General features: G+C 36.2%; 1 protein-coding gene and 1 long non-coding RNA gene across 3 annotated transcripts in view; both read left to right on the top strand.

Annotated features, from left to right (window-relative positions):
- Positions 1–585, top strand: part of LOC118763028 — a 15,092-nt gene extending 14,507 nt beyond the window's left edge. Inside the window, exon 3 of the long non-coding RNA XR_004998777.1 lies at positions 476–585. This is a non-coding gene — a long non-coding RNA (uncharacterized LOC118763028). The remainder of the gene's footprint in view (positions 1–475) is intronic.
- Positions 1–26,806, top strand: part of LOC115210521 (protein broad-minded) — a 247,424-nt gene that overhangs the window by 37,832 nt on the left and 182,786 nt on the right. For both annotated transcript variants that reach the window (XM_036502208.1, XM_036502209.1), the window contains exons 3-5: positions 4,901–5,068; positions 10,272–10,452; positions 14,823–14,897. In XM_036502208.1, coding sequence (XP_036358101.1) covers positions 4,901–5,068; positions 10,272–10,452; positions 14,823–14,897 — 424 coding nt within the window. The remainder of the gene's footprint in view (positions 1–4,900; positions 5,069–10,271; positions 10,453–14,822; positions 14,898–26,806) is intronic.

The raw sequence follows: 26,806 nt of genomic DNA, 5'->3' as shown, positions 1-26,806 counted from the left end.
GCTTGTTTCAGCTCCTCTCCAGTTGCTCTCGTCCACTCTTCTATAATGTGTGTAGCCATGTAGCACCTCTATAATAAGAAACCTGTTCTATTTCGGCTCCTTCTCTCATACATTAACCTTTCGTTTCCTAGCTTGAATTTGTTTCCCCTCTGTACTGTAACCCCATTGTACTGTAGGCTGCATGGTGACCTCACTAGTGCTGGTGCCACAAAAATTCCCTCTGATACATACTGTAAAGTAGCTGACATTAGGAAGGGCATCCAGCCTTAAGAAACATGCTTAAGTAGACATTGGAGCACAATGCAGTCCTTGGGCCCAATGGATCCTGTCAAACCATCCAACCCATGTCATCATAGAACATGCACAATAGAAGATGATGATATATGCGTGTGTGTGTGTAAAACTATTGACTTGTTAAACTCACAGAACTCAGCATCTTGATGAGAACAAATTGTAGAGTATGGTGCTAATATAGAAGACACTTATGGGAGAATCGATAGCACACTGGGCAAGACGCTTAGTGGCATTTCATCCATCTTTAGGTTCTGAGTTCAAATTCCACCAAGGTTGACTTTGCTTTCCGTCCTTTTGGGGGTTGATAAGATAAGTATCATTTGAGTATTGGAGTCAGTGTAATTGACTTAACCCCTCTCTCGAACCTACTGGCCTTGTGCCTACATTTGAAACCAATGTAGGAGATAATGTCTTAGTTTCACATCTTGTAAATCTTTACATTGTAAGGTTATTAAAGCTGAGAAGATAACATCAACCGATGTATGCCAGTAAAAGCTGGCCTTGGTGAGATTTCAATCTAGAATGTCAAGTGCCAAATGAAAATACCACAAAGTATTTTTTCCATGGCACTGACAATTCTGCTAGCACAATACCTTATTACTATTGCTATTGTTGATTTTGTTCCTACTGATGATGATACACAGACTTAAATAACCACTACTTTCATGACTTTCAATGTTATTTATCAGATCTGTGAGATGTCTGGCCTATGAATCCTAGAGCAAGGCAGTCATACAGTCAGTTCTCAAGTATAATAAACATTAAATTAATTACATGTTCCAGGCTAAGATTGATCTCACTTAGCTTGATCTATCTAAGTTGATCTAGGCTGAACCACAGAATGAGAAATTCTTCTTCTTATTATTATCATTATTCTCTTATTTCAATTTTGTTTCCATTTCTTGCCAAGTGTCTTCCTGATGCCTAGGCAAAGAAACTCCCTGTATACATTGGTAGGCCATTAAAATAAACATACTAGATTGTTCATTTACAGGCATGTGGTAGAAAAAAGGGAAGAAGGTAAGAAAAAAGTATTTTTTTAAAAATAGCTATTATTGATTGAGAGAGCAGTGCATGCCATCAAAGTGACACTGGGGTAAAATATACGAAGCCCAGTATATCCATCATAACTACCCGTCTGATAAGGATACACCAAGCACATGCATTACAATGTGCACGATAGAGTGATCTCATATCAAGATAAACAGCACATGACTTTGCAGGTTGGGGCCCAGTTAGAATTTTTTTCATGTCAAGTGGCCCATCCCACTCAAAAGATCCCAGAATAAGGGTTGTAAAAAGATGTTGAACAAAACACCCATGTTTCCAAAGGTGAAATATCCAAACTCCAAAGAATTCCTCTCCACACATGGCTATGATGCTCCCCCACTACTTCTGCTCATGGTTAGAGATGTACATATTGTCAGCTTCTAAGGGACATGCTCAGCTGGTTACGGTCAAGCAAATCTTTGGCATTGAGCAGAATATTTGCTGTAGCCCGTCTTTTATATGAAGATAAAACCATGTACATCATAACACTTCCAATCAGTTAAGATCGGAAGCCATGAGAGCCACTGCCTGGTATTGCATATTATTATTATTATTATTATTATTATTATTATTATTATTATCAAGGCAGTGAGCTGGTAGAATCATTAGCATGCTGAGTGAAATGCTTAGCTGTATTTCGTTTGTTGTCATGTTCTGAGTTCATATTCTATCGAGGTCGGCTTTGATTTCAGCCTTTCAGGGTCAGTGAATTAAGTACCAGTGAAACACTAGGTTTGATGTAATTGACTAGTCCCCTCCCCCCAAATTTCAGGCCTTGTGCCTTTAGCAGGAAGGATTATTATTATTACTATTATTATTTCATATCACACAACAGATTAAACTGTTGGAAAAGAATAATTCCTACCTACCATCAAGCTACAACAAGTAACCTTAGATACCAAGACTCTTCCTAAGTAATCCTAGCTGTCCCTAATAATACTGTTTACTGGATCTGTACTAAACTAGGTTTTATGCCTATTTCCTCTATCGATCTGTTAAAATCTTTAGGAATAGTTCCTAATGCACCTATAACTACAGGGATATATTTTACCCACACTTTCTTTAACCTTTGTAACTCAATGGCTAGGTCCTGGCACTTTGCTATTTTCTCTATATTATCTCTCATATTGTCTTTCTCATCATTTGGGACTGTAAATGGCACTTTCTATTCTCTTTGTATACAGCAGCTAAATCAGGCCTTCTAGCTTCTATTACTCCATCAATTTGAATGTAAAAATCCTACAACATTAGTTAGCAGGGATGTTATCCTGAGGTTTGGTGACACGTCTCCTCAGATCTCAAGTTCTTGCAGCATACATGATAGCACTTTTATGCAGGTGAACAATGTGCATCTCAACTTCAATATATTTCAGCCTCATAGGGAGCATTTTGGCTGTAGTGCCAAGTGTCCCAATTACCACAGGAATGATTCTCTACTTTGTCATGCACAATCTCTTCACCTCTATAGCTAGGTCCTAATATTTCTTAATCTTATTTTCTTTGATATCCACTCTGTTTGGCTTCTACACAATCTAATATACATCTGTATTCCTGATGTGTGGTGTGTGTATGCTACTAACTTTTGTGGATTTTGGGAAAGTATTTGTATTATACATCTAAATTGTACTACAGGATTTATATTGTTACAGGTATCATTTGTAGAAGTGTTATATTGCTACTGTTATTTCATTGAGTCACATATTTGCTGCTGCATGGGTTGTGTTATAGTATTAGGGTATAACTGTGCAGAAAATGTACTCTGTGAGTTATACTATTGAACTGAAAGTGTCTTCCATAGAATGTAAGTTGTACTGAGTAGGGATAACTTTTTTTTGACTCACCTGTTCTGCTCAAGTTTGCTTTTCCATTTCAAGAATCTTGTACTTTGTTTTTTGACTTCTTTTTGGTGGGATATCTAGTCAGGATAATATTGAGATGTCCATCACAGCACAAAAATTTGCATTCCTTTCATTCATTGTGATATCTTGATAGTTTGCTTCTTTGCCTTGTCAGTCTATTCAAATGATTTCCAGTTTGTATGCTTATATCACTTCTCAGCTTTCAGCAAAGTATTAGCATAACACTCAAGGGATATAGCTGCCTGTCCTATCCAGCAAGAAATTATGTGGTCAGTTGTTTCTCTGTTCTGATTACATAATGTGTAGTTTCTCTGTTCTGACTAATTACTAGGTAGTTGATGTTAGCCCCATTGTATTTTTGTTGTTACTTTTGTGGCATAAACCTTGTGCAGCCGAAGTCAGACCTTCTATGTTTCTTTCCCATATATCTAATCCCCTATTTAGAACATGTACTGCCAAACAAGGATACATGTTTGTAATCCCTTTTTAGAATATGTATTGCCAAAGTAAATACACATGTATCTAATACCATTAACATTTTATATCCCTGCTGAATTATGGACAGTCTTTCTTCAGATTCTCCAGCTGGTCAATGTACATTAAAGATTTACTTAATGCAGGTGATGTATATACAGCCTCTATCTTGGATATTACATGCCACACCTTTACTGTTTTCAAAACAAAATTAAATTTTGAATTACAAGCAGTTCTTATAATGTAAACATTACCAACGTTACATACTGAATGTATGTGTTTTGTTCATAAGCTTATTAACTGCAGGATAGTGTCAGGAGAAAAGTCCCTTTAAGGCACCAAGTGTTAAAAAACACAGAATACTGCAAATCAGGTGAGACAACTTTGTAGGCAAACAGGAACAATGGATATTGATATTTTGCTTTTATTTCAGCTCTTCAGCATCGTATACTTGAGTCACCTCAAAATGAGTTGGAATCACTGGTCTGAGGTATATATATATGTGCAAATATGTAAAGTCTATCTGCTGATATGCAACAGCGCTGCACAAATGAAGCAAAATTAAATTTTGAATTATAGACAGCTGTAATAATGGTAAATGTCACATACTGAATGTGTTTTGTTTATGTGACAATTATATATATATTACATTTATGTATTTGTTTTGCAAGATTCTTGATGTGAAACCGTCTGTTGAAACAGATATTGTTAAACTTGGCAATGGTCATCTATTTATTTGATCTTTGCTTTAAGTTGTATCATTATTACTTTTAGTTTGTTTAGTCACCTTCCTGGTATCCACAGAAAGACAAAATGGAATAGGCAGGACAAGAGGTGACACAGGGGACAGAAAATCACTGAAGAGGTTACAGGATGTGTGATGTAAGAACTTTGACAGGCAAATAAGCTAAAAATAATAATAATAATAATAATAAAACTAAAGTGAAGATCAAATAAATAGTGTGTGTGTTTAATTGACAAAAGATGACCATCCCCAAGCATAACAATATATACATCATTGGAATCAAGCATTCTGTAACAATTATACTGTATATTAGAAACATAAGAATGCAAGGATATCCATTTCGACATAAGTAAACTTTCATAACTTATGAGAATATGGAATATACTGATCATCCCCTTCTTTATTGAAAGTAGAAAAGTAATCAAAATATAAATATGAATGTTTCAAATCATGTATTTGTGTTTGTTTCTTTATTCAGGCTTGGTTTTGTGAAGCAGCTAAGAAGACAGGTAGAAAGCATTCTTGGTCCATTGATAGATGAAGAGATAGACAAACATTCTTCAGAAATCTCCTTGAATAGTACCACCAAAGAAGAAGGACTGACACTGGTTGAAAGAATTACAGATACCATAATTAATTCAAAGCTGTAAGTCTTATCAAATGTTCAGCAGTTTGCAAGTGTCCCCTTGTATCATGTCTTTTAGTGGACAAGGAAAGGATTCTTATAGACGAATCTTTTGTCCTCAATCAGTCATCATCATCGTTTAACGTCCGTTTTCCATGCTAACATGGGTTGGACGGTTTGACCAAGGTCTGGGAAGCCAGGAGGCTGCACCAGGCTCCAGTCTGGTCTGGCAGTGTTTCTACAGCTTGATGCCCTTTCTAACGCCAACCACTCCGTGAGTGTAGTGGGTGCTTTTTACGTGCCAGGGAGAGCTGGCAATGGCCACGATCAGTTGGTGCTTTTTACGTGCCACCGGCATGGAAGCCAGTCAAGGTGGTGCTGGCATCGGCCATGTTCGGATAGTGCTTTTTACGTTCCACTGGCACAGGTATCACAACGACAATTTCCATTTGATTTTTGAATATAAGAAAAGGCAGCCTCAGTTTCTCATTTTTTTCTAAGCTTTACCTCATGGCCAAAGCTGAGTACAACAAGGCATCAAACGTAAACATCAAAGCAAACTGTGTTCAGTAACCAGTGATTGGCTCTGAATCAAGACATCTAGCTGATGATTTATGAAGCCTCCTTTCTGAGACCTTTTAAGTGAGTGTAGTAGAGGAGGCTTCATGTTTGCATTGAAGTTTTCTTCAGTTATTGTACTTATTGCATGGATCAAAATATTTGCACTGCTAAACAATAAGTTATCATCTCATCCATCTGAAACTTTCATACCATTTGTTAACATTTGGATAAGATGCCTTGGTCAAAGAAGTCCTTATCAAGGAACTGCTATAATGAAATATTATAAAATCAAAACATCAGTTATCTATATTTATTGCTTAAATATTTATCTATAATAGCAAATGTATTAAACTGGGATGATTAGTGTAACTAAATGAAGGAGAAATGTGAGTTGTAGCTTTTATACCTTTCTCAAAAGTATTACTTAAGTTTTTTTTGTTTTTTTTATTTTATTTGTTTCAGTCATTTGACTGTGACCAGTTATTATCTGTTACTATATATTTGTTTTTTTTATAAACATAAATTTGTCCTCAAATATCTTACGTACCCTGTATATATACAGGGTCTGGACAAAATAATGGAAACATCTAGAATCATAATTTTGAAATATCTATAAAACCATCAAAAGGTTGTTTATTTTTATGTTTTTTGATTTATTATTTGAAGGGTTTTAGTCAAACAAATCGACCCCAGGACTTATTTTTTAAAGCCTAGTACTTACTCTATTGATCTCTTTTTGCCAAACTGCTAAGTTACAGGGATGTAAGCACACCAACACCAATTGTCAAACAGTGATGAGGGGACCAACACAGATGCAGACACAGACTCACATATATATGTACAAAGAGCTTCTTTCAGTTTCTGTCTACCAAATCCATTCACAAAGCTTTGATCAGCTTGAGGCTATAGTAGAAAACATGCCCAAGGTGTCACCCAGTAGGACTGAACCTGAAACCATGTAGTTAGGAAGCAAGCTTCTTACCACACAGCCACACTTGTGCCTCTGTATGTGAAATAATGTAAGATACAAATATCTATTAAACTATGAAAGGCTTTGAGAAACTAGGGCCTATCTCTGGTTTCATATGGGAAGTTGTTGTATAATACCAGATCAGCCCATATCAATCAGGCATTTTACCAAAAGCTTTCAACTTGTGACCATCTTGCCATTTAGATTTTTGACATTAAAATTGAATGAAATCACTCTCTGTATGAGTTTGTGAATGAACTATATTGTTTATTGTAACTAAAATACTTTTTTGTTTAAAGGGAATTAGATTCCTATTGAAATCCAAATGAACCACATCTTGAATATGAGAAAATATATTTTTATAGAACACAGCCAGTTTCTTCACAGACATCACACTACAGACTCTTAGAGTGATCCCATTAAGGTGAGATATAGAGGGTACTGGCTAGTTTCTCTTCTGTGCCTACATCAGAAGGACCAGTTGGTAGAAAGCCATCAAATTAGTTATGGATGCAGCAATTTTTGGTTGAAGGTAATTATGGATCAAGAGGTATGTGCCCTGAAAGGGGTAGTGCTCACTGGACAGAAGGTGAGACTTGATTGCTTGCTTAAGCGTGTCTGATTGTTGAAAGATCTGAAACAACCATTGACCCCTACAAGAAACATCACTGATGAAGTGTCCCACATTCATCACAAGGTAGCATAAAAGGAAACACAGTAAGTCTAAATATTTCAGTAAGTACTTTAGACTCACTGATTATATATTTATCATGTGTCATGAAACATCTTTTATGTCCATTGTGCATACTAGAATTAATGGAATGCATTTTTGTAACATGTGGCTTCCTTTTTTGTTAATTATTAAACAGTGAAGTAGCTGTGGAACCTTTTGTACAGAAAGAGAAACTTAAGTTAGCAAACACTCTACTAGATTATTTAATCATTACATTCTCCTCTTCTGCTTTTCCTTGTCCCCATTCTACTTCTTTATCTTCCTTATATCTTTCTTTTTCTCTCTCTCTCATTTTTCATATATTTTCTTGTCTTTCTTTTCTCTTCTGTTTTCCCTAGTCTCTCTCTCCACTTCTTACACTCTCTTCCTGTCTGTTTCCATGTATAACCCATCTGCCTCAGTTTTCTTACTCTAAGCCATAGCCATACCAAAGAAATAAATCCAAAACATGGTTATTGCTAGTTGAAAACTATTCTTTTATTGTAATCACCCACCCTGATGCCTTCTCCTCCACCAAAAGCATATCTGGAGTATTTTTAAGTGTAAAATTTTATATTATAAGCACTTAAATTTTACAATCCTAGTGTTTATATAAAACCTGTAGTTAGTAAATTGTAATAAAATATTAAGTTGTATTGAAAAAGTGGTAATGTGAAACTCGGTGTAATGATGGTATAAATTTCTATTTTAACTGCTTTAATATACATGCATACATACACACACCACACATGCACGCACATGTGTGTATGTATACATATATCATTTATATATATATATTTGCATATACACACATACAGCATGTGTGTGTGTAAAGTTATATATAAAAGTTATTTAACAAAAAACAGAAGGATTATTCAATACTTTTCAGTAGAGTTTATGCTTATTAAACTTTTACAAGTCAAAATGTTGACAGTGATTTAAGCTTAATGACTATATACAGGGTGTGGGCTAAAATTTGGCAATATATGTTGATGTTTAGGTGAACCGTCAACGACATTTGAGAGCGTAAAGATTAAAGTTGTAGTTGAGAAAAAGTTCATTGACACGGAAGACATCTGACTTTTGGAAAAGAGTTACCAGTCATGATGATCTGTACTGGGTATCAAACCACCAACATCATGACTACTGCTCAATGCAACCATTGGCTTGCCTATAATCCATGTGATGTCCCACATATAATAAAAACCAAGTTCCCTTAAACTCTGATGGTCTCTGAGTGTGTTTACAGTGAGATTAATGCCATATTACCCTACATCTTTACACGACCTTAGGCTCAATGTAGATGAGTTATGTGAAAATGCTGGAGATCATGATCAAACCCTGACTATAGATGGTTGCTACTGGATGGTTATATGTGTAGAAGCAAGATTCAGCTCTTTACCATACCTCTGGAAAGAGTCAGAAGTGGTTGTCAGAGAATTGCTACAACATTATTACCAGCCCTAATTTCTGGATACCTGATTTCTCCGATTGTAATCCCATGGATTACTATGTGCGGGTCATGGTTGAAAAAGACACCACCTGCACTGCCTGCAACACCAAAACTTATCTAGTGGCTGATATCAAGGAGGGAGGTGTTTAAAGATCATACCAGAGACATAGTGAGGAATGCATGTACCAGGTTCTAGAGCAAAAAAACTGAGGATGACTACTTGGAGTAAATTGTTATTTCCCAGGCATAACCTTGTTGATATTTTTTGATTTTTCAAAATGTTTTTATTTTTAGATAGGCTATTTCAATTTCTTTCCCCTTTAAACAAACAGTCAAATTTATTCCAAACACTGTGTGCATGTATATGCACTAAATTGAAGTGTGTGTGTATATATATATATATATGTGTGTGTGTGTGTAATTGAATGAAACAAGTAGTTTTTTTAGAATAGGAGGTAAATATTTTTATTATATATTTATATATATGAAAGTAAAAATACAAAAATGTTGTCACATAACAGATGTTTCCATAAAACAGTTTTATTGTAAAAATGTTAGCGTATATTTTTATCAGGTGAGTTTTATGTACACAAGAGAAGAGAGAGAAACAAATCATATAGCATTCTTATTCTTCTTATTCTCAAGATCATCTAAACCAGCTTGTATGTCAAACACTAAATTTCTCTCTGAATTATCTTCACTACTATCATATAATAAAAACTTCTCACCATTTTCAAGAAATCTATATTCTTCAGGTATTATATGCCCACTTCTTCCGGTTGGGATCAGAGGAGCTTGGCATTTCTTTTCCCTCCCACCTCTAATATTGCAAGATAAATGCAATGATGCTGGCATCAGTGACAATGCATTATCATCTTAACTAGATGAAATTTCTGCTATTAACAACCATACAGAAGTTTGTGAATTAGTGGCTAGTGATTTCAGTTTTATTTTTACTATGTAAACTTTTGGTTTTGAAGGATGAGTAGGATGGCAATGCTCGCCGAATGTTTTACATATAGAGAAATTATCATTTTCCAGTACAGTATGCATTCTTGTTTTACATTCTCTATTTTCACATTTCCAATGTTTTTTCACTATCCTATAAACTAAATCAAAATCAACTAATTTCACACTACCTCTGCTAGTTTCCACTTTTTAGACCATTTTAATGGGTTGACTACACAAAAAAATATTGTCGAATGAATAAAGAAATAATAAATGAGTTAAGGAATTACTTTACCCCTTTTTATTGGTTTCTCTAATAGTATTATTGACAGGTTGGCTGAAACAACTATATGCCAATGGAGCAATTCATCATTTTCTGGTGAAAATGTCTTGTGGCAAAATTTCCTATGCACTGAACTTTCCTGACAAAAATTCCTTTGTGGCGAACTTTCCTGCGGCTGAAAATCCTGAGGCCAATTTTTTTTTGGCAAAAATGTTTATGGAAAACTTTCCAAATACAATTTACTACATCTAAAACAGTAATCTTTCAATATTCTTCTTTCCATTTACCTGATATCAGCCATAAAGAATTTCACAGCAAGTTAAAAGTGAGCTTTTTAAAAGCATTGGATATTCTTCAGAAAAATTTTGATTCTGAATTTGGAGTGAATAAATCCAAGAACACTGAGTGTATTGAACCCTACAGCACCCAGGAAGATATTTCTGATGAAGAAGGATCTTGTGCAACATCATTTAACCAGGTAATCCTCTTTTATCCTTCAAATTTTTTTGTCTTTTTATTGGACAAACTGGCAACATTGTTAGAGCATGACACCAAAATGTCTTGTGGTATTTGTTCCAACCCTCTGCCTGGGATCAGCTTTCAAACTCAATAAAATAATATACTATAACTGGGGGAATAATGAGGTTGGGATATCATCATCAACATTTAATGTCCATTTTCCATACTGGCATGAGTTGGATGGCTTAACAGAAACTAGCTGCACCAGGTTCCATAGTCTGTTTTAGCTTGATTTCTATGGCTAAATGTCCTTCCCAATGGCAACAACTTTACAGAGTGTACTGGGTACGTTTTATATGGCACCATCACCAGTGTTTTGTATGTAGCACCAGCACCAGTGCTTTTTACATGGCACTCCATCTCTTACAAAATGGAAACAGACACCCTCTCTTCTATAAGTTGCATAGCCATGTGGCTCCTCTGCAGTAAGAAACTTCTGCTCTGGCCCCTTTTCTCATATTTTAATCCCTCGTCTCCAAGAATAAAGCCACCTCCTTCTCCACTGTAGCCTCACTCATTTGATGAGGATCTTAGTTTCGCAGACTGCATGGTGACCTCACAGGTGCTGGTGTCACAAGCAAAGTACCCAGCCCATATTGTAAAGTGTGGTTGACATTTGAAGGGCATCGAACCATAGAAACTATGCCAAAGCATGATGAAGACCTCAAGACTCATCAGATCTTGTCAAACCTTCCAACCCACAGCAGTATGGAACAAAGGTGTTAAATGATGAGGAGGAGGAAGAGCAAAATTAAACAAGTCAATTCTTTGTTTAACAATTTAGTGGAAAGAGGTGTCATAACATTCTGGATATTAATCTTCAAAAGAGATGGAGAGAGATACATAGTGGGATTGAGAAAGAGAGATATAATCATCATTTAACATCCGTTTTCCATCCTAGCATGGGTTGGACGGTTTGACTGAGGACTGGCGAGCCGGATGACTGCACCAGGCTCCAATCTGATCTGGCAGAGTTTCTACAGCTGGATGCTCTTCCTAACGCCAACCACTCAGAGAGTTTAATGGGTGCTTTTACGTGCCACTGGCATGAGGGCCATTCAGGCAGTACTGGCAATAGCCATACTCAAATGGTGTTTTTTATGTGCCACCTGCACAGGAGCCAGTCCAGCGGCACTGGTGATAACCTCGCTCAAATGTTGTCTTTCAAGTGCCAGTAAGGCAACGCTGGTAACGATTACATTTGGATGGTGCTTTTATGTGCCACTGGCACGGGAATCAGTCAGCGACCCTGGCAACAATTACTCTTGGATGGTGCTCCACTAGCACGGATGCCAGTCAAGTGGTGCTGTCATCGAATTTGAATTCGATTTTACTTGCCTCAACAGGTCTTTGCAAGCAGAGTTTAGTGTCTACTGAAAGAAAGGTACACATAAGTGGGCTGGTTACACCACTGGCATAGGCCACTGGATATGGTCTCACTTGGCTTGCTGGGTCTTCTCAAGCACAACATATTTCCAAAGGTGTTGGTCACTAGTAATTGCTTACGTGAGGCTTAATGTTCGAAGGTCATGCTTCACCACCTCATCGCAGGTCTTCCTGGGTCTACCTCTTCCACAGGTTCCCTCAACCGCTAGGGTGTGATACTTTTTCATGCAGCTATCCTCATCCATTCTCACCATACCAGCACAATCGTCTCTCTTGTACACCACATCTGATGCTTCTTAGGTCCAACTTTTCTCTCAAGACACCTACACTCTATTGAGTATACACACTGACATTACACATCTAGCGGAGCATACTGGCTTCATTCCTTGCGAGCTTATGCATGTCCTCAGCAGTCATGGCCCATGGTTCACTACCATGTAGCATGGCTGTTCATACACATGCGTCATACAGTCTACTTTTTACTCTACCAGCAGTGTTAGGAGCTCTCTGAACTTTGCTCAGGCTATTCTTATTCTAGCAGCCACACTTTCAGAGCACCCACCCCCACTACTGACTTGGTCACCTAGGTAACGGAAGCTATCACCTACTTCTAGTTTTTTCTCCCTGGAATGTGGCAGAATGTTCTCTGCACATTTTCAGTGTTTATTGCTCCTGAGCATCTGCCACATACAAAAACTATCTTCCCAGTTAGCCTTCCTTTGAAATGAAAAAAAAAAAGAATGAAAGTGTAAAAGGTTAAAAATCAAGTGGGAATGCAGTTTTGTGGGGAGGAACTTAGTGAGGAAGTATAAGAATGTATGTGAGTGTGGAACCAAGCATAAGGAGGAGTGGTGTGTGTGTGTGTGGATACAGAGATGTGCAAGTGTATAAGTATAGTGTCATTGGCTAGTGAAGCTGGGAATGTTGGTGGGTATGTGATTGTTAAGTGGGTGGTTTGAAAGTGTGAATGTGAGGAGGGGAGAGCATGTGCAGGTGTGCATGAATAAAAGTATTGATGAAGTAGATGGCATATTGCATCCACTGCAAACTATAGTTTCAGGTCATCCAATACCATGTTAGGGAATTCAGTAGATGAAATCTCCAAGAGGACTTTCATGTGTGTGTGAGTTTGTGTGCGCATGCAAATGTGCCTGTATGTTTGCATTCCAAATAGTTGCTGCTTCAGCAAAGCAGTGATAATGTTGACATTCCTTGTTGACATTAAGAACAATTGCTTTGCACTTTGGTGGGAATAAGGAAATCCCTTACTTGGGAAATGGGTAATGGATAGAAACAGGAAGAGGACCTGAATATAAAATCCTTTCTCAAATAATTCACCATCCAAAGCCCATGAAAAAATGAATGTTAGGTGAACAAATGATTAAATATACATAAACATACTTAAATACACACACACACATATATATATGTATGTATATATAATCAGTGTATCATATATCTGAAAACAAAGCACATTCTAAAGCATAGAGCAGTAATGTATTTATTACACAGCTAAGTATAATGTCCAGTTATAGAGTGACTATTGGTCACTTTATGTATGCAAAACCATTGGTCACTCTATGACTGGTCATATACTTAACTGCATATATATATATATATTATATATATATATATATATATACATAACAAAACAGGAAAGTGAAAATTTGTCTGGTATTATTAAAAATTTCACTTTCCTGGTTTTGAACAGCAGCAACTATGGATACACATTGATTGTAATAATGGAATAAGCAGATGCACTTCAAGAGGAAACAGACGAACTACCTATATATATATATATATATATATATATATATATATATATATATCTCCAGTTTGTGTATGAACTTCGTAGTTTACTTTATAAAGCTTGCCCATTGATATAGGCCACCAGGTGCAGTTTCATGATGTAAACCAATTGTATTAATGAAGATACATCCAGAAATCCATGAAGATCCATGGAATATATATGAAAAATGTGTCAACAAGAGAGATTGGATTGAGCAAACATGCTTTATTGCATAATACTATAACTGTTTCATCTTCACTCTACCAGCAGATAATTGCCAAAATATTACTATATAATAAATACATTAGATTTATTATATTGCATCAGTATTACTTCAGTAACACTGGCAAATGAGGACTCCTCAGATATGGGTGCAAAGTGTTCACTAAATGAAACCATATTCTACAGAATAAATATTTCACCATATTCAAAAAATAAAAACGAACATCACAAGTTTGTTAACCTCAAGTACAGTATAGATGGTCAATAAAACGAGTGATGAGGAAAGCAAATAAAATGATAAGTGTAAATCTAGTGAGGTATAATATTATATTGTGTAAAGTATAAGGTTTAACTTAGCAAACATTTTACATCCATACCTGAGGAGTCTTCATCTGCCAATGTTGCTGAAATAATAGCGGTGCAATGTAATAAAATGTCATGTATATATCGTATGATAATATTTTGGCAATTATTTGCTGGTAAAGTGAAGATGACACAATTGTTGTATTATGTAAAGCTTATTTGTTCTACCCAATCTTTCCTGTTTACACATTATACATGTGTGCATGTGTGTATATATATATATATATATATATGAATTACAGGATAAATATTTTGAAGTTACATCACAAATAGTTTTTACTGAGCAAAACAAATGGTGCATGCACATACAAATCTACTATCGATATTTCACATCTAATGAATTCTTTAAAAATCTGCTTAGATAATCTATATGAAATAATGGAATGATTTTATCAGTATCTCCTCTCCTCTCTCTCTCTCTCTCCCCCTCTGACTCTCTTTCTCTCCATCTCTTTCAATCTCTCCTCTCTATCTTTCTAATATGTATATTTTTATATGTGTTTATTACTAAGTTAATACTAACCCTTATTTTCAATATTGTTTTTCCTTTTATTTCTTTGTATATACAGAGCAGCCTGATGTTTGTGTGTCACGAAAAGCTGTTAAGTCTTACAAACAATTTGGTAAAAACAAAGAGTTTAGCAGTGAGTTTAATCTTATTGTATCTTTTTTCTCTCGCTTTTTCATGTTCTGCTGTTAACTATTTGCAGCCCAGGCTGGCAAATACTTGCAGTTTGTTTGGTCTCTCCTCACAATGAAATTATTTATATAATAAACTAAACAAATATCAAATGAGCAAAAAGCAATGTTTTGAAGTCAGATGCTTATGGGATAACACAATAATGTGAATGTGGTGATGATGGCCATAGTTGTAATAGATGAGGTGGGGATGGGGTATGAAGTGGTGGGGGTATGAAATGATGGGGATGGAGATATGAAATGGTGGGGATGGGGTGTCAAGTGGGGGTAGGGGTATGATGCGATGGGGATGGGGGGATGCTAGTTGTTTAAGTAGTGTTTATTGTAGTAGTGGTGGTGGTAGTGATTATCATCATTGTGATTGAGGTGGAGCTAGTTGTAGCTGTAGTAGTTATCATAGTGGAAGTGGTGGTAGTAGTGGAGGTAATTCTTATTGTGGTGGTGGTAGTGGTGATAATAGTAGGAGTAGTAGTAAAGATAATTAAAATCTTGATAAAGGCGGTGGCAGTGGTAGGTTTAGTGGTAGTATTAGTTGTAGTAGCAGGGGTAGTTGTAAATCTTGGTAGCGGGGGTGTAGTAGCAGTGGTGATTGTAATCATGCAGGAGATAGTAGTAGTGGTGGAGGTAGCGGTGGCAGTGGTGGTGGTGGTGGTGGTGGTGGTAGCTGGTGCAGTGATGTGAGCAGCCATAATGTCATTGCAAATTCTGTCCATTCACACACACTTAACAGGTTTCTTCTAATAGTTTTAGGTTTTCTATTTAATTATTTCTCTGCAGGGTGTCTATTGATAAAAGCATTATTAACTATATATATATATATACACACACACACACACACACACACACACATGCACATGCTCACATATTTGCATATACATACATATAAAGAGAGCGAGGCATAGTCATGGCTTGATAATCACACATGTTTTCATGTTCAGTCCTACTGTGCAACACCTCAGACAAGTGTCTTCTGCTGAAGCCTCAGGCTGACTAAATCCCTGTTACTGAATTTGTTTGATAGGAACCAAAAAAGAAGCCAGATAAAATACATACATACATGTTTTCAGTTACCATCATCATCATTTAACGTTTGTTTTCAATGTTGGCATGGGTTGGGCAGTTAGACAAGAGCTGGAAAGCCAAAGGGCTGCACCAGTCTGTTTTAGCATGATTTCTATGACTGGATGCCCTTCCTAACCTCAACCACTTTACAGAGTGTATGGATGTTTTTTATATGGCACCAGGACAGGTGCTTTTTACATGGCTCCAGCACAGGTGCTTTTTATATGGCAGCACCACCAGGTACTTTTTACATAGCACCAGCATACACTTTTTAAGTGACACAAGCTCCAGCAGGGTTCCCAAGTAACTTGCAAGATAAAAGACTTCTCAGCTGTGAGAGGGATTGGTATAAAGGGAAGTGCTTGTGTGCCAGAGAAGAGTTTAGAGTATGAATAAAGGGATAAAGATAGTTGTCTTGCTATAGAGGAGATATTTGGCTACCCCACTAGGACAAGGGAGGAGAGGAAAGTGGAAGGGAGTTAGAGAGAAAGATAGAAAGACAGTCGAAGTGAGAGAGAGAGAAAAATGGTGTTGGAGCTGTATTGGGGTTTACCCACAGGGAACAGTAAAAGGGAGAGTATAAGTAGTAGAGAGGGGATGGAGGGGATGTTCCATAAGAGTGTGAGAGATGTTTAGAGGTGGGGAAGACATGACTGTAGCAAGTGATGGTGAGAGAAATTGGAGTGGCTGGAGTGGAGTATGGTAGATTTGTGAGGGCATTGAGAGTGTGTGGACAGATATGTGAACGAAAGTTGAGGGCCTGCAGCAGATGAGGTGCACAAGGGAGAGTGGAAGGGAGGGGCCTGCAGCAACTTGTGGGGGTGCTGGGAAGATGGGTTGTGAGGAAGTTTTGATAGATAGATTGTGTGTGTGTGTGTGTGTGAGGGGTTTTGTTGTAAAAGACATGCCTGTATGTACAGATGGTCACAATTTTATTTAGCTTGACATATCTTCTCAAGCACAGTACATTGCCAGAAGTATTCGTCCCTTGTCATCTCCTCTGTGAGGCTCAACATCTGAAGATTATTTCTCACCACTTCATCCTATGTTTTCCTGTGTCTGCCCTTTTCACAGGTTCTCTTCACAATTAAAGATTGACACTTCTTTATGCAGCTGTCCTCATCCATACACATCATATGACTATACCATAGCATCTTCTCTCTTGCACACACTATATATATATATATATATATATATATATATATGTTTATATATATATATGTATACACACACACACATAGGCATGGCTGTGTGGTAAGAAGCTTGCTTCCCAACCACATGCTTGGCACCTTGGGCAAGTGTCTACTATAGCATTGAGCTGATCAAGGCCTTGTGTGTGGATTAGGTGGACAGAAACTGAAAGAAGCCTGTTGTGTGTGTGTGTGTGTTCTTATCTTGATATCACATGATAACTGTAAATGAGTAACACTGTCATACAAGCAAGTTTGTTCACTTCCAGTCTTCTGTGAAAGACATGCTTGGCCATGGAGAAACAATGCGTTACTTGGAAACAGTTGAGAGTTGATGATAGGAACAGTATCAAGCCATAGAAAATTCTGATACATTAAATTCCATCCAACTCATGCAAGCATGGAAAAGTAGATGTTCCCAGACCAGGCTGTGTGTTGTATTCTTGAGCAACACACTTTATTTCATGTTGTTCCAGTTCACTCAGCTGTAGAAATGAGTTGCGCCATCACTGGTACCAAGCTGTATTGATGTTTGCCTATCCCTTGGATAACATTGGTGGTGTGGAGAGGGGAGACTGGTATGCATGGGGGACTGCTGGTCTTCCATAAGCAACTTTGCCCTGGACTTGTGCCTCAGAGGGGAACTTTCTCATAAGGGAAAAAAAATTATTAATTTTTTCCCTTTAAATATATTTATTTATATTAAGGGCATTTCTATATATAAATACCTCATGCTAGTGTTTCTTATGGTAGTTTTGAAGTCCCTCCTAGCATATGTATATATATATATATATATATATATATATATATATATATATATATATATATATATATATATATATGTATATATATATAGATTTATGTATGTATATATAGATTTATGTATGTATACACATATATATATATATATATATTTATGTATGTATATATATATATATATATATATTTATGTATGTATATATATATATATATATTTATGTATGTATATATATATATATATATTTATGTATGTATATATATATATATATATATTTATGTATGTCTATATATATATATATATATATTTATGTATGTATACATATATATATATTTATGTATGTATACATTCCTGTTTTTAAAAAACATTTTCCTCCTTTTTTACTACTTCCGTCTTTTTAGTATGTGACCTCGTGAAGACTACCTGCAATTTTTTTTCCTCTGTCCTCCCGTCTCGGGATCTTTCTTTCTCCTATGTTTCCGACGAAGAGCTCCGCTCGAAACGTCATACCCTCCTTCTTCCATTTTCCTGAGCGCCTAATAATAATAATACTGTAATTGTTCCACGTGTTGTTGTTTTTTCTGTTTTCCCGTTTGGATTAACCTTATATTTATGTATATATATGTATATATATATATATATATTATATATATATATATATAGCATTTATATGTATGCATGTATATATATGTATTATATATATATATTGCATTTATATTTATGTATGCATGTATATATATTGTATTTATATATATATATTGTATTTATATTTATGTATGCATGTATATATATTGTATTTATATATATATATTGCATTTATATTTATGTATGCATGTATATATATTGTATTTATATATATATATATTGCATTTATATTTATGTATGCATGTATATATATTGTATTTATATATATATATTGCATTTATATTTATGTATGCATGTATATATATTGTATTTATATATATATATTGCATTTATATTTATGTATGTAAGACAGGATGCCCCTGGGGGCTCCTCTATGCTGATGACCTTGCTCTAATTGCTGAGTCACTATCAGAACTGGAGAAGTTTCAGGTGTGGAAGGAAGGTCTAGAATCGAAGAGCCTCAGAATCAATCTAGCCAAAACCAAAGTCCTAATAAGTAGGAAAGTAGACAAGTCACAAACGCCTTCAGGTAGATGGCCCTGCTCGATCTGTAAAAAAGGTGTAGGTAGAAACTCTATAAGGTGCACCAAGTGCAAGCTATGGACACATAAGAGGTGTAGCAATGTCAAAGGAAGGCTAACTAGGAAAATAGTTTTTGTCTGTGGCAGATGCTCAGGAGCAATAAACACTGAAAATGTGCAGAGACCAACGTCTACCATGTTCCAGGGAGAAAAACTAGAAGTAGTTGATAGCTTCCGCTACCTAGGTGACCAAGTCAGTAGCAGGGGTGGGTGTGCTGAAAGTGTAACTGCTAGAGTAAGAATAGCCTGGGCAAAGTTTAGAGAGCTCTTACCCCTGCTGGTGACAAAAGGCCTCTCGCTCAGAGTAAAAGGCAGACTGTATGATGCATGTGTACGTACAGCCATGCTACATGGTAGTGAGACATGGGCCGTGACTGCTGAGGATATGCGTAAGCTCGCAAGAAATGAAGCCAGTATGCTCCGATGGATGTGTAATGTCGGTGTTCATAATCGACAGAGCGTAAGTACCTTGAGAGAAAAGTTGAACCTAAGAAGCATCAGTTGTGGTGTGCAAGAGAGACGTCTGCGCTGGTATGGGCATGTGACGAGAATGGGTGAAGATAGTTGTGTGCAAAAGTGCCACACTCTAGCAGTTGAGGGAACCTGTGGAAGAGGTAGACCCAGGAAAACCTGGGACGAGGTGGTGAAGCACGACCTTCGAACTTTAGGTCTCACCAAGGAAATGACTAGAGACCGAGACCTATGGAAGTATGCTGTGCGTGAGAAGACCCGGCAAGACCAGTGAGAACAGTCAAAATCAAACCAAATCAACATCAGTGGAAATTGCAGCTGTGGTTAAGCGAACCATCCGATCGTTTGTCCATTGCCAGCCTCGCCTGGCCCCCGTGCCGTTGGCACGTAAAAGCACTATCCGCTCGTGCCCGTTGCCAGCCTCGCCTGGCCTTCGTGCTGGTAGCACGTAAAAGCACCATCCGTTCGTGTCCGTTGCCAGCCCCACCTGGCCCTCGTGCTGTTGGCACGTAATAGCACCATCTGCTGGTGTCCGTTGCCAGCCTCGCCTGGCCCCCGTGCCAGTAGCACGTAAAAGCACCATCCATTCGTGTCCGTTGCCAGCCTCGCCTGGCCCCCGTGCCGGTAGCACGTAAAAGCACCATCCATTCATGTCCGTTGCCAGCCCCGCCTGGCCCCCGTGCTGGTGGCACGAAAAAAAAAAAAAAGAAAAACACCATCCGTTCGTGGCCGTTTGCCAGCTCTGTCTGGCACCTGTGCAGGTGGCACGTAAAAAGCACCCACTACACTCACGGAGTGGTTGGCGTTAGGAAGGGCATCCAGCCGTAGAAACACTGCCAAATCTGACTGGGCCTGATGAAGCCTTCCGGCTTCACAGACCCCAGTTAAACCGTCCAACCCATGCTAGCATGGAAAACGGATGCTAAATGATGATGATGATGATGATATATATATATATATATATATATGTTTATGTATGTATGCATATATACATATTGTATTTATATATATATATATATATGTACGTATGTATATATACATATTGTATCTATATATATATTTATGTATGTATGTATATAGATATGTATTTATATATATATATTTATGTATGTATGTATATAGATATATATTTATATATGTACATATATATATTTATGTATACAATATGTTACATTACTCGGTAGTCAAGATAAAACTCTGAGAGAATTTCCTCTATTTACATAATATTGAGGTCTCTTTCTTTCTTTTGTTATCTTACCGTTTTATCAATATATTTATGTATATATATATATATATATGTATATATATTTGTGTGTGTGTATATATATATATATATTTGTGTGTGTGTGTGTGTATATATATATATATATATATATATATATGCATGCATATATATATGTTGTGTGTCTGTGTTGAATTCTCCAACATATACATATACATATAAACATGCACACACACATAGACATGTAACTACACTTAAATATACAACTTTTACCCTTAGAATGCAATTTCTTCATATTTCTTTACTCCCCCCCCTCTCTCTCTTTCAAGTATAACTTTTTATATCCTGTTCATATTGTTGTCTTTTTAATCAATGTCTAAAAAGTTAATGTCAAGACTTTTGTTTTTAGTATTTCCTCATTTTCTCTTATTTGTACCATTTTAAATATAAAAAGTAATGGGTATTTTTGTCTTGTTTTAAAATATAAGGTAACATTTTAGATATTTGTTGTAGTATTTAAGTTTATGTTCTGTTTTCATTTATTTTAGTCAATATTTCTGTAAATTTTTTAACTTATCATTCCCAAATACTACATTAAGTGATTTTCTGTGAGTTTTTTTTTTTTTTTTCATGTCATATGGAGTAGTTTCGCTGATAGCAACAATATTTCATATCAACTCCTCCTTACCATAATCATCATAACATCATTGTCATCATCATTATTGTCAACTTCTAAATCAGTGTTTTACAACCAGGTGTCCTTCCTGCTGCCAACACTTTTCATTTGCCTCTTATGAAATGCAAGGTGTATCTGTTCTAAAACTGCAATATCCACAGTATTTCATACAATTTATCACACTGTAGCATTCTGTATATCTTTTTTAATGTAAATATACTGTAAAAAGTATATATGATGAGAAAGCTACAACAAATCATGAATATTACTCTCATTGACAAGATCAGGAATGAAGAGATCCTACAATATGCTGGCCTGCTTCCTATGATGGAAATCCTCATAGGATAGAAATTTGGTTGGGCCCCATACATAAATCCTTTACTCCCAACCTTACAAGGGGTAAAAAAACAAGGTAGACCTAGTCTGAGATTCAAAGGTACTGCAAAAGGGAACATGATGTTTGAAGGAATTGGTCATAATAAATGGCAAACCCAGGTGAAAAACTGACCAATACGGAGAAAGCTTACCAAGTCATGCCAAAGGCACGAGCAGTCATAGTCACAATGACTGACTGCAGTTATGTATGTATATATGTGTGCATGTGTGTGTGTGTATATATATGCGTGTGTGTATGTGTATATATATATATATATATATATATTATATTATATTATATTATATTGTAAAATATAACAACAATATATTCCAGTTTTGTATACACAACTATAAAAGGCAAAAATTTAACTACTTTTATTTTCTGCATTTATGGATCACACATTGAAGAGAACAGAATTATGGGATTTATATGTACACACATCCATTATGGATTACTGCAGTGGATTTTACCATGGATGTAAACTCTTCAAACTTTTTAGCACAAGATTGTACTAACACACATCTATGCCAGTAACTTTTTAAACAACATCTTTTTCATATATTCTTAAATAGCATTGACTACACAGAAATTCAACCTCTTTCTCTCTGACGAGTGGATGTATTACCTAATAATGATTATTAATTTTAGATTTCAATTCGATGGGTAATACAGTCATGAAACGATCATATGATATTTTAAACTTTTAAACTTTTTAAATAATCATACTTTATATATTTATACATCTATCTCTTAATACAATATTATTTTGGATATATATCGTATGTGATGATTTTTTGATGTAATTTTCCTGCTCTTATTTTATAATATAATATATAATCGCTCTTATTAAATGTCTAAATACCTTTAATGTTTTAGACATTTCCCTACCAAGAGCACTTATTAGAAATTCAGTATATTGTATTCTCATTGAATATATTTGATTAACGCCACTCTATAGGATCTAAGGAATTTAGTATGGTTCTGTATTAGATCTCACTGTCTGCTGAAAATAGCATTAGTATTAACAATTGTATCAATACTGGCAGCAACAACCACAACAACAATAAACAGCAATATTGACACCACAACAACAATAACAATATCAACAGCAACAATTGCCATAACAACAACAGCAACAACAATACTTGCAGCAAGAGCAGCAGCAACAACATATAACAATATCAACAACAATAACAGCAACAACAACAATCTTTCACAATAGTTACAATAACAACAGTAGTAACACTAATAATGTGAAAAGTAACAACTACAACAAGAATAAATTCCACACTTTTTGTGGAAGAGCAACAATTACACTAAAAACAACAACAAGTTAAGACTAGATTCTGTAAAGAAAGTAAAAAGAAAGAAGAAAAAAGCCAAGCAGTTATCGAGACCCTAAAAGCTTTCAAAGGCATTCAGTTTGCCAAATAAAATACAATTAAGGTATTTTAAATAAGTAGGGTTCAATGTTTTGCCCTCTTCTTTTCTCGCTTAAAGTGCTCTGAGATGATAAAGAACAACGATATTAAGGAGAAATTTAAGTACCACCAAAGTCAGATTGACTTAATTTCATAATAGAAATGCAATTTAATGTGAAGGATTTTTTTTTTTGTTGGTGAGGGAAAAGGTTGGTGGTGGGGGTTGTGTGGTTGAATTTACTGTTGTTTTCTTGCAACAAGATTTATTTGAAGTCAATTTATAATATGGTTTTCATTGAATAGTTCCACAAACACACACAAGCACACATATGTTTACTGCTTGTGTGTGTACACACATGTGCATACACATTAATACAACAGAAGGCTTTGTGTAGTCTTTCTTGAGCAAGTTAGCTTGCTGAATCCAACCTCTCACCAAGCTATCTCTACTGACAGTGTTCAGCATAACAATGCAAGCTGATATATCACTCACAGTGTTTGTGGTACTACTGATGGTAGTAATAAATACTACCATCAGTAGTACTTATTACCTTTCATTCTACCTGGGTTGATACATCCCAGTCAATTACATAGGTCCATTCAGTGGACTGTTTCCATCCCCTAGAATTTCAGGAATTGTAAACCATCAGACAAAATGCATTGTGGTATTTCTTCTAGATCTTTACAATCTGAGTTCAAATCCTGCTGAAGTCAACTAGCCCCTTCCCTTAAGGTTTCAGGCCTTGTGCCTATATTATTGGGTTGTCCGGAGCATTAACATAGTATTATCAATAACAAGAATATAAACCATTTATAACTCTGTGAAGCTGACTATCTACACTCACTAGCTATGCATAAAACAAACACATTTGCATGCATATATATATATCACATGATTGAGCAGACTATTGGATGTTGTTATACATTGCTGGTCATAATGTGGTTTACATCATTTTAGATTTTGAACGATCCCACCTTGCTGGCTAGGCATAGCCTGGTTGTTAGGATGTTGCACTCATGATCACTAGATTGTGGGTTGGATTCCCAGATGAGGATGCATATTGTGTTCTTGAGCAAAACACTTCATTTCACATTGCTTCAGGCCACTCAGCTGTAAATGAGTAACCCTGCAACAGACTAGCCTGCCAATCAGGGGGAATGTTAACCTGTGTACTTTGCCAGCTGGATGGCATCATTTGGAAGCTAAAATGATGCAAAGTAGACTGTGACCAGTGATGTTTAACAAAGTCCGATAGTTTGGTCAGTTATGTAAGATATATATATATACCAAAGGTGTCTGAACTGCTTGCATCTTACTATCAGTGAAAATGGAATGTGAATCTGGTAACTTTTGAAGCATCCTACGTCACCTGATGAGGCTATTTTTTCACTGTACCTTGCATCTGGTGTCATTACATCATCCCACACCCACTAGGGAGCAGTGCAGAATGAAGCTGAGACAATTGTTGTGCTAATATATATATATATATATATATATATATACTGTGGGCTTCTTTCAGTTTCCGTCTACCAAATCCACTCACAAGGTTGGCCCGAGGCTATAGTAGAAGACACTTGTCCAAGGTGCCACACAGTGGGACTGAACCCAGAACCATGTGGTTGGTAAGCAAGCACATGTTATGTGTTTTCATTGATTTTTTTAGGTTGTACATAAAATGTAAATGGAAATTGTGTGTGTGGCTATATAGGCACAGGTGCAGCTGTATAGCAAGAAGCTTGCTTCCCAACCATATGATCTGGGGTTCAGTCTTACTGTGTGGCATTTTGTGCAAGTGTCTTCTACTATAGCCTTGATTGATGAAAGCCTTATGAGTGGATTTGGTAAATGGAAACTGAAAGAAGCCCATTGTGTGTGTGTGTGTGTGTGTGTCCCACCACTGCTTTTGAACTGGTGTTGGTGTGTTTACATCCCTGTAACTTAGCAGTTTGGCAAAAGAGACTGATAGAATAAACACCAGGCTTTAAAAATTAATACTGTGGTAAATCCATTTGACTAAAATTCTTCTTGTTACTAAATTTTCCTTAGCAGATTTATCAAGGAAGTATTCCCTCACCTATCTCTTTGTCAACTTGGCTCTACTACAAAATGTAATTCCCTTAGCACTTTTCTTAATATCAAAATTCTTCTCTTTGTTCTTAGCTGATGACATCTATTTTTGTCTTACTCAGAGATTCTACTTCTGCAAGTTATATATTTTTTTTCACTGCTTTCACAGATTCCTGTAATTTTCTGTTGCCAACCAATTCCATTATTATGCATTTGAATTGGAAGCTTGAGTCATAGTCAATTGTTCATTTGCTGATAACACAACCATAGATGCCACCTCTATGGATGCATTGCAGTTACTCTCTTGATAGAACTTGGGGATCTGGACTGTTGATTTTCTAGGATTCTTCTGCTCAGAATCAGTTTAAGAAGCACCATTGGCTTAGTTGAGCTCTTCTGCTACCTCTTCACAATTTGTCATGCTGCTGTCCCATGACTTCACCATATCCCTGGCAGGGTAGCTGAACAGGTGCTATGCCTTGCCGAAGGGTTGCCCATAACTCAGCAGGGTATGGTCATCACTTCATGAGATATTTTCAAAATACCCACATACCTGTATATCCTTAAATGGAAAACTATTTAAACTTAGGACAAATAATTATCTTAATTACCTTACACTTCATTACTATCAACAGAACCAGAATACACGTTTTGGACAGCTTCAAGAAATCAAGCCATATTAGTATTTCTCTGCTTCAAGGTGACAAGCTGGTAGAATTGTTAGGGTGCTAGACAAAACACTTAGCTACATTTCATTTGTCTTTATGTTCTGATTTCAAATTCCACCAGGGTTGACTTTGTTTTTCATCCTTTCAGGTTCAGTAAAATAAGCACCAGTTGAACACTGGACTCAATTTAATAGATTTACTCCCTCTCCCAAAACTGCTCACCTTGTGCCAAAATTGGAAACCAATATTTCTCTGCTTCATAAGCAACCTCTAACTCAATGTTTCATATTCTGTAACCCTTTATATTTAAATGATTAAGATAATTAGTCATGGGTTTATTGCTGTTTCAGGCATTGCCTGATACATAGGAACATGACACATTTCTCTGCTTTGTTACCAACAGGTTTTGTGTCTCCATTTTAAAAAGAGACTCTGTAAGGTGTGCATAAAATAATATAATTATGGCATTGAAACATGAGCAGTGAATACAAAAGATTTACAACAATTGGAGAAAATAAGTTCATTAAGATTCATTATTAAATGAAAGGCTGGGGACGGACAAGGAGTGGTGAAAGTGACTAGAGAGCAAAAACATTTGCTGATGTTATACAAGAAATTTTGGGTATGCCATACAAATGAGTCAAAAAGTGTTGTTGATTGATAGTTGAAGATGGGCATCGTAGAGAGAGACTGAGTTTAAAAAATTTGAAAGAAATG

The sequence above is a fragment of the Octopus sinensis genome, linkage group LG4, assembly GCF_006345805.1.
Source record: "Octopus sinensis linkage group LG4, ASM634580v1, whole genome shotgun sequence".
In the NCBI taxonomy this organism is placed as follows: Eukaryota; Metazoa; Mollusca; class Cephalopoda; order Octopoda; family Octopodidae; genus Octopus; species Octopus sinensis.
The sequence above is the reverse complement of the archived record's forward strand: the minus strand, read 5'-3'. Positions and strand labels throughout refer to the sequence as shown.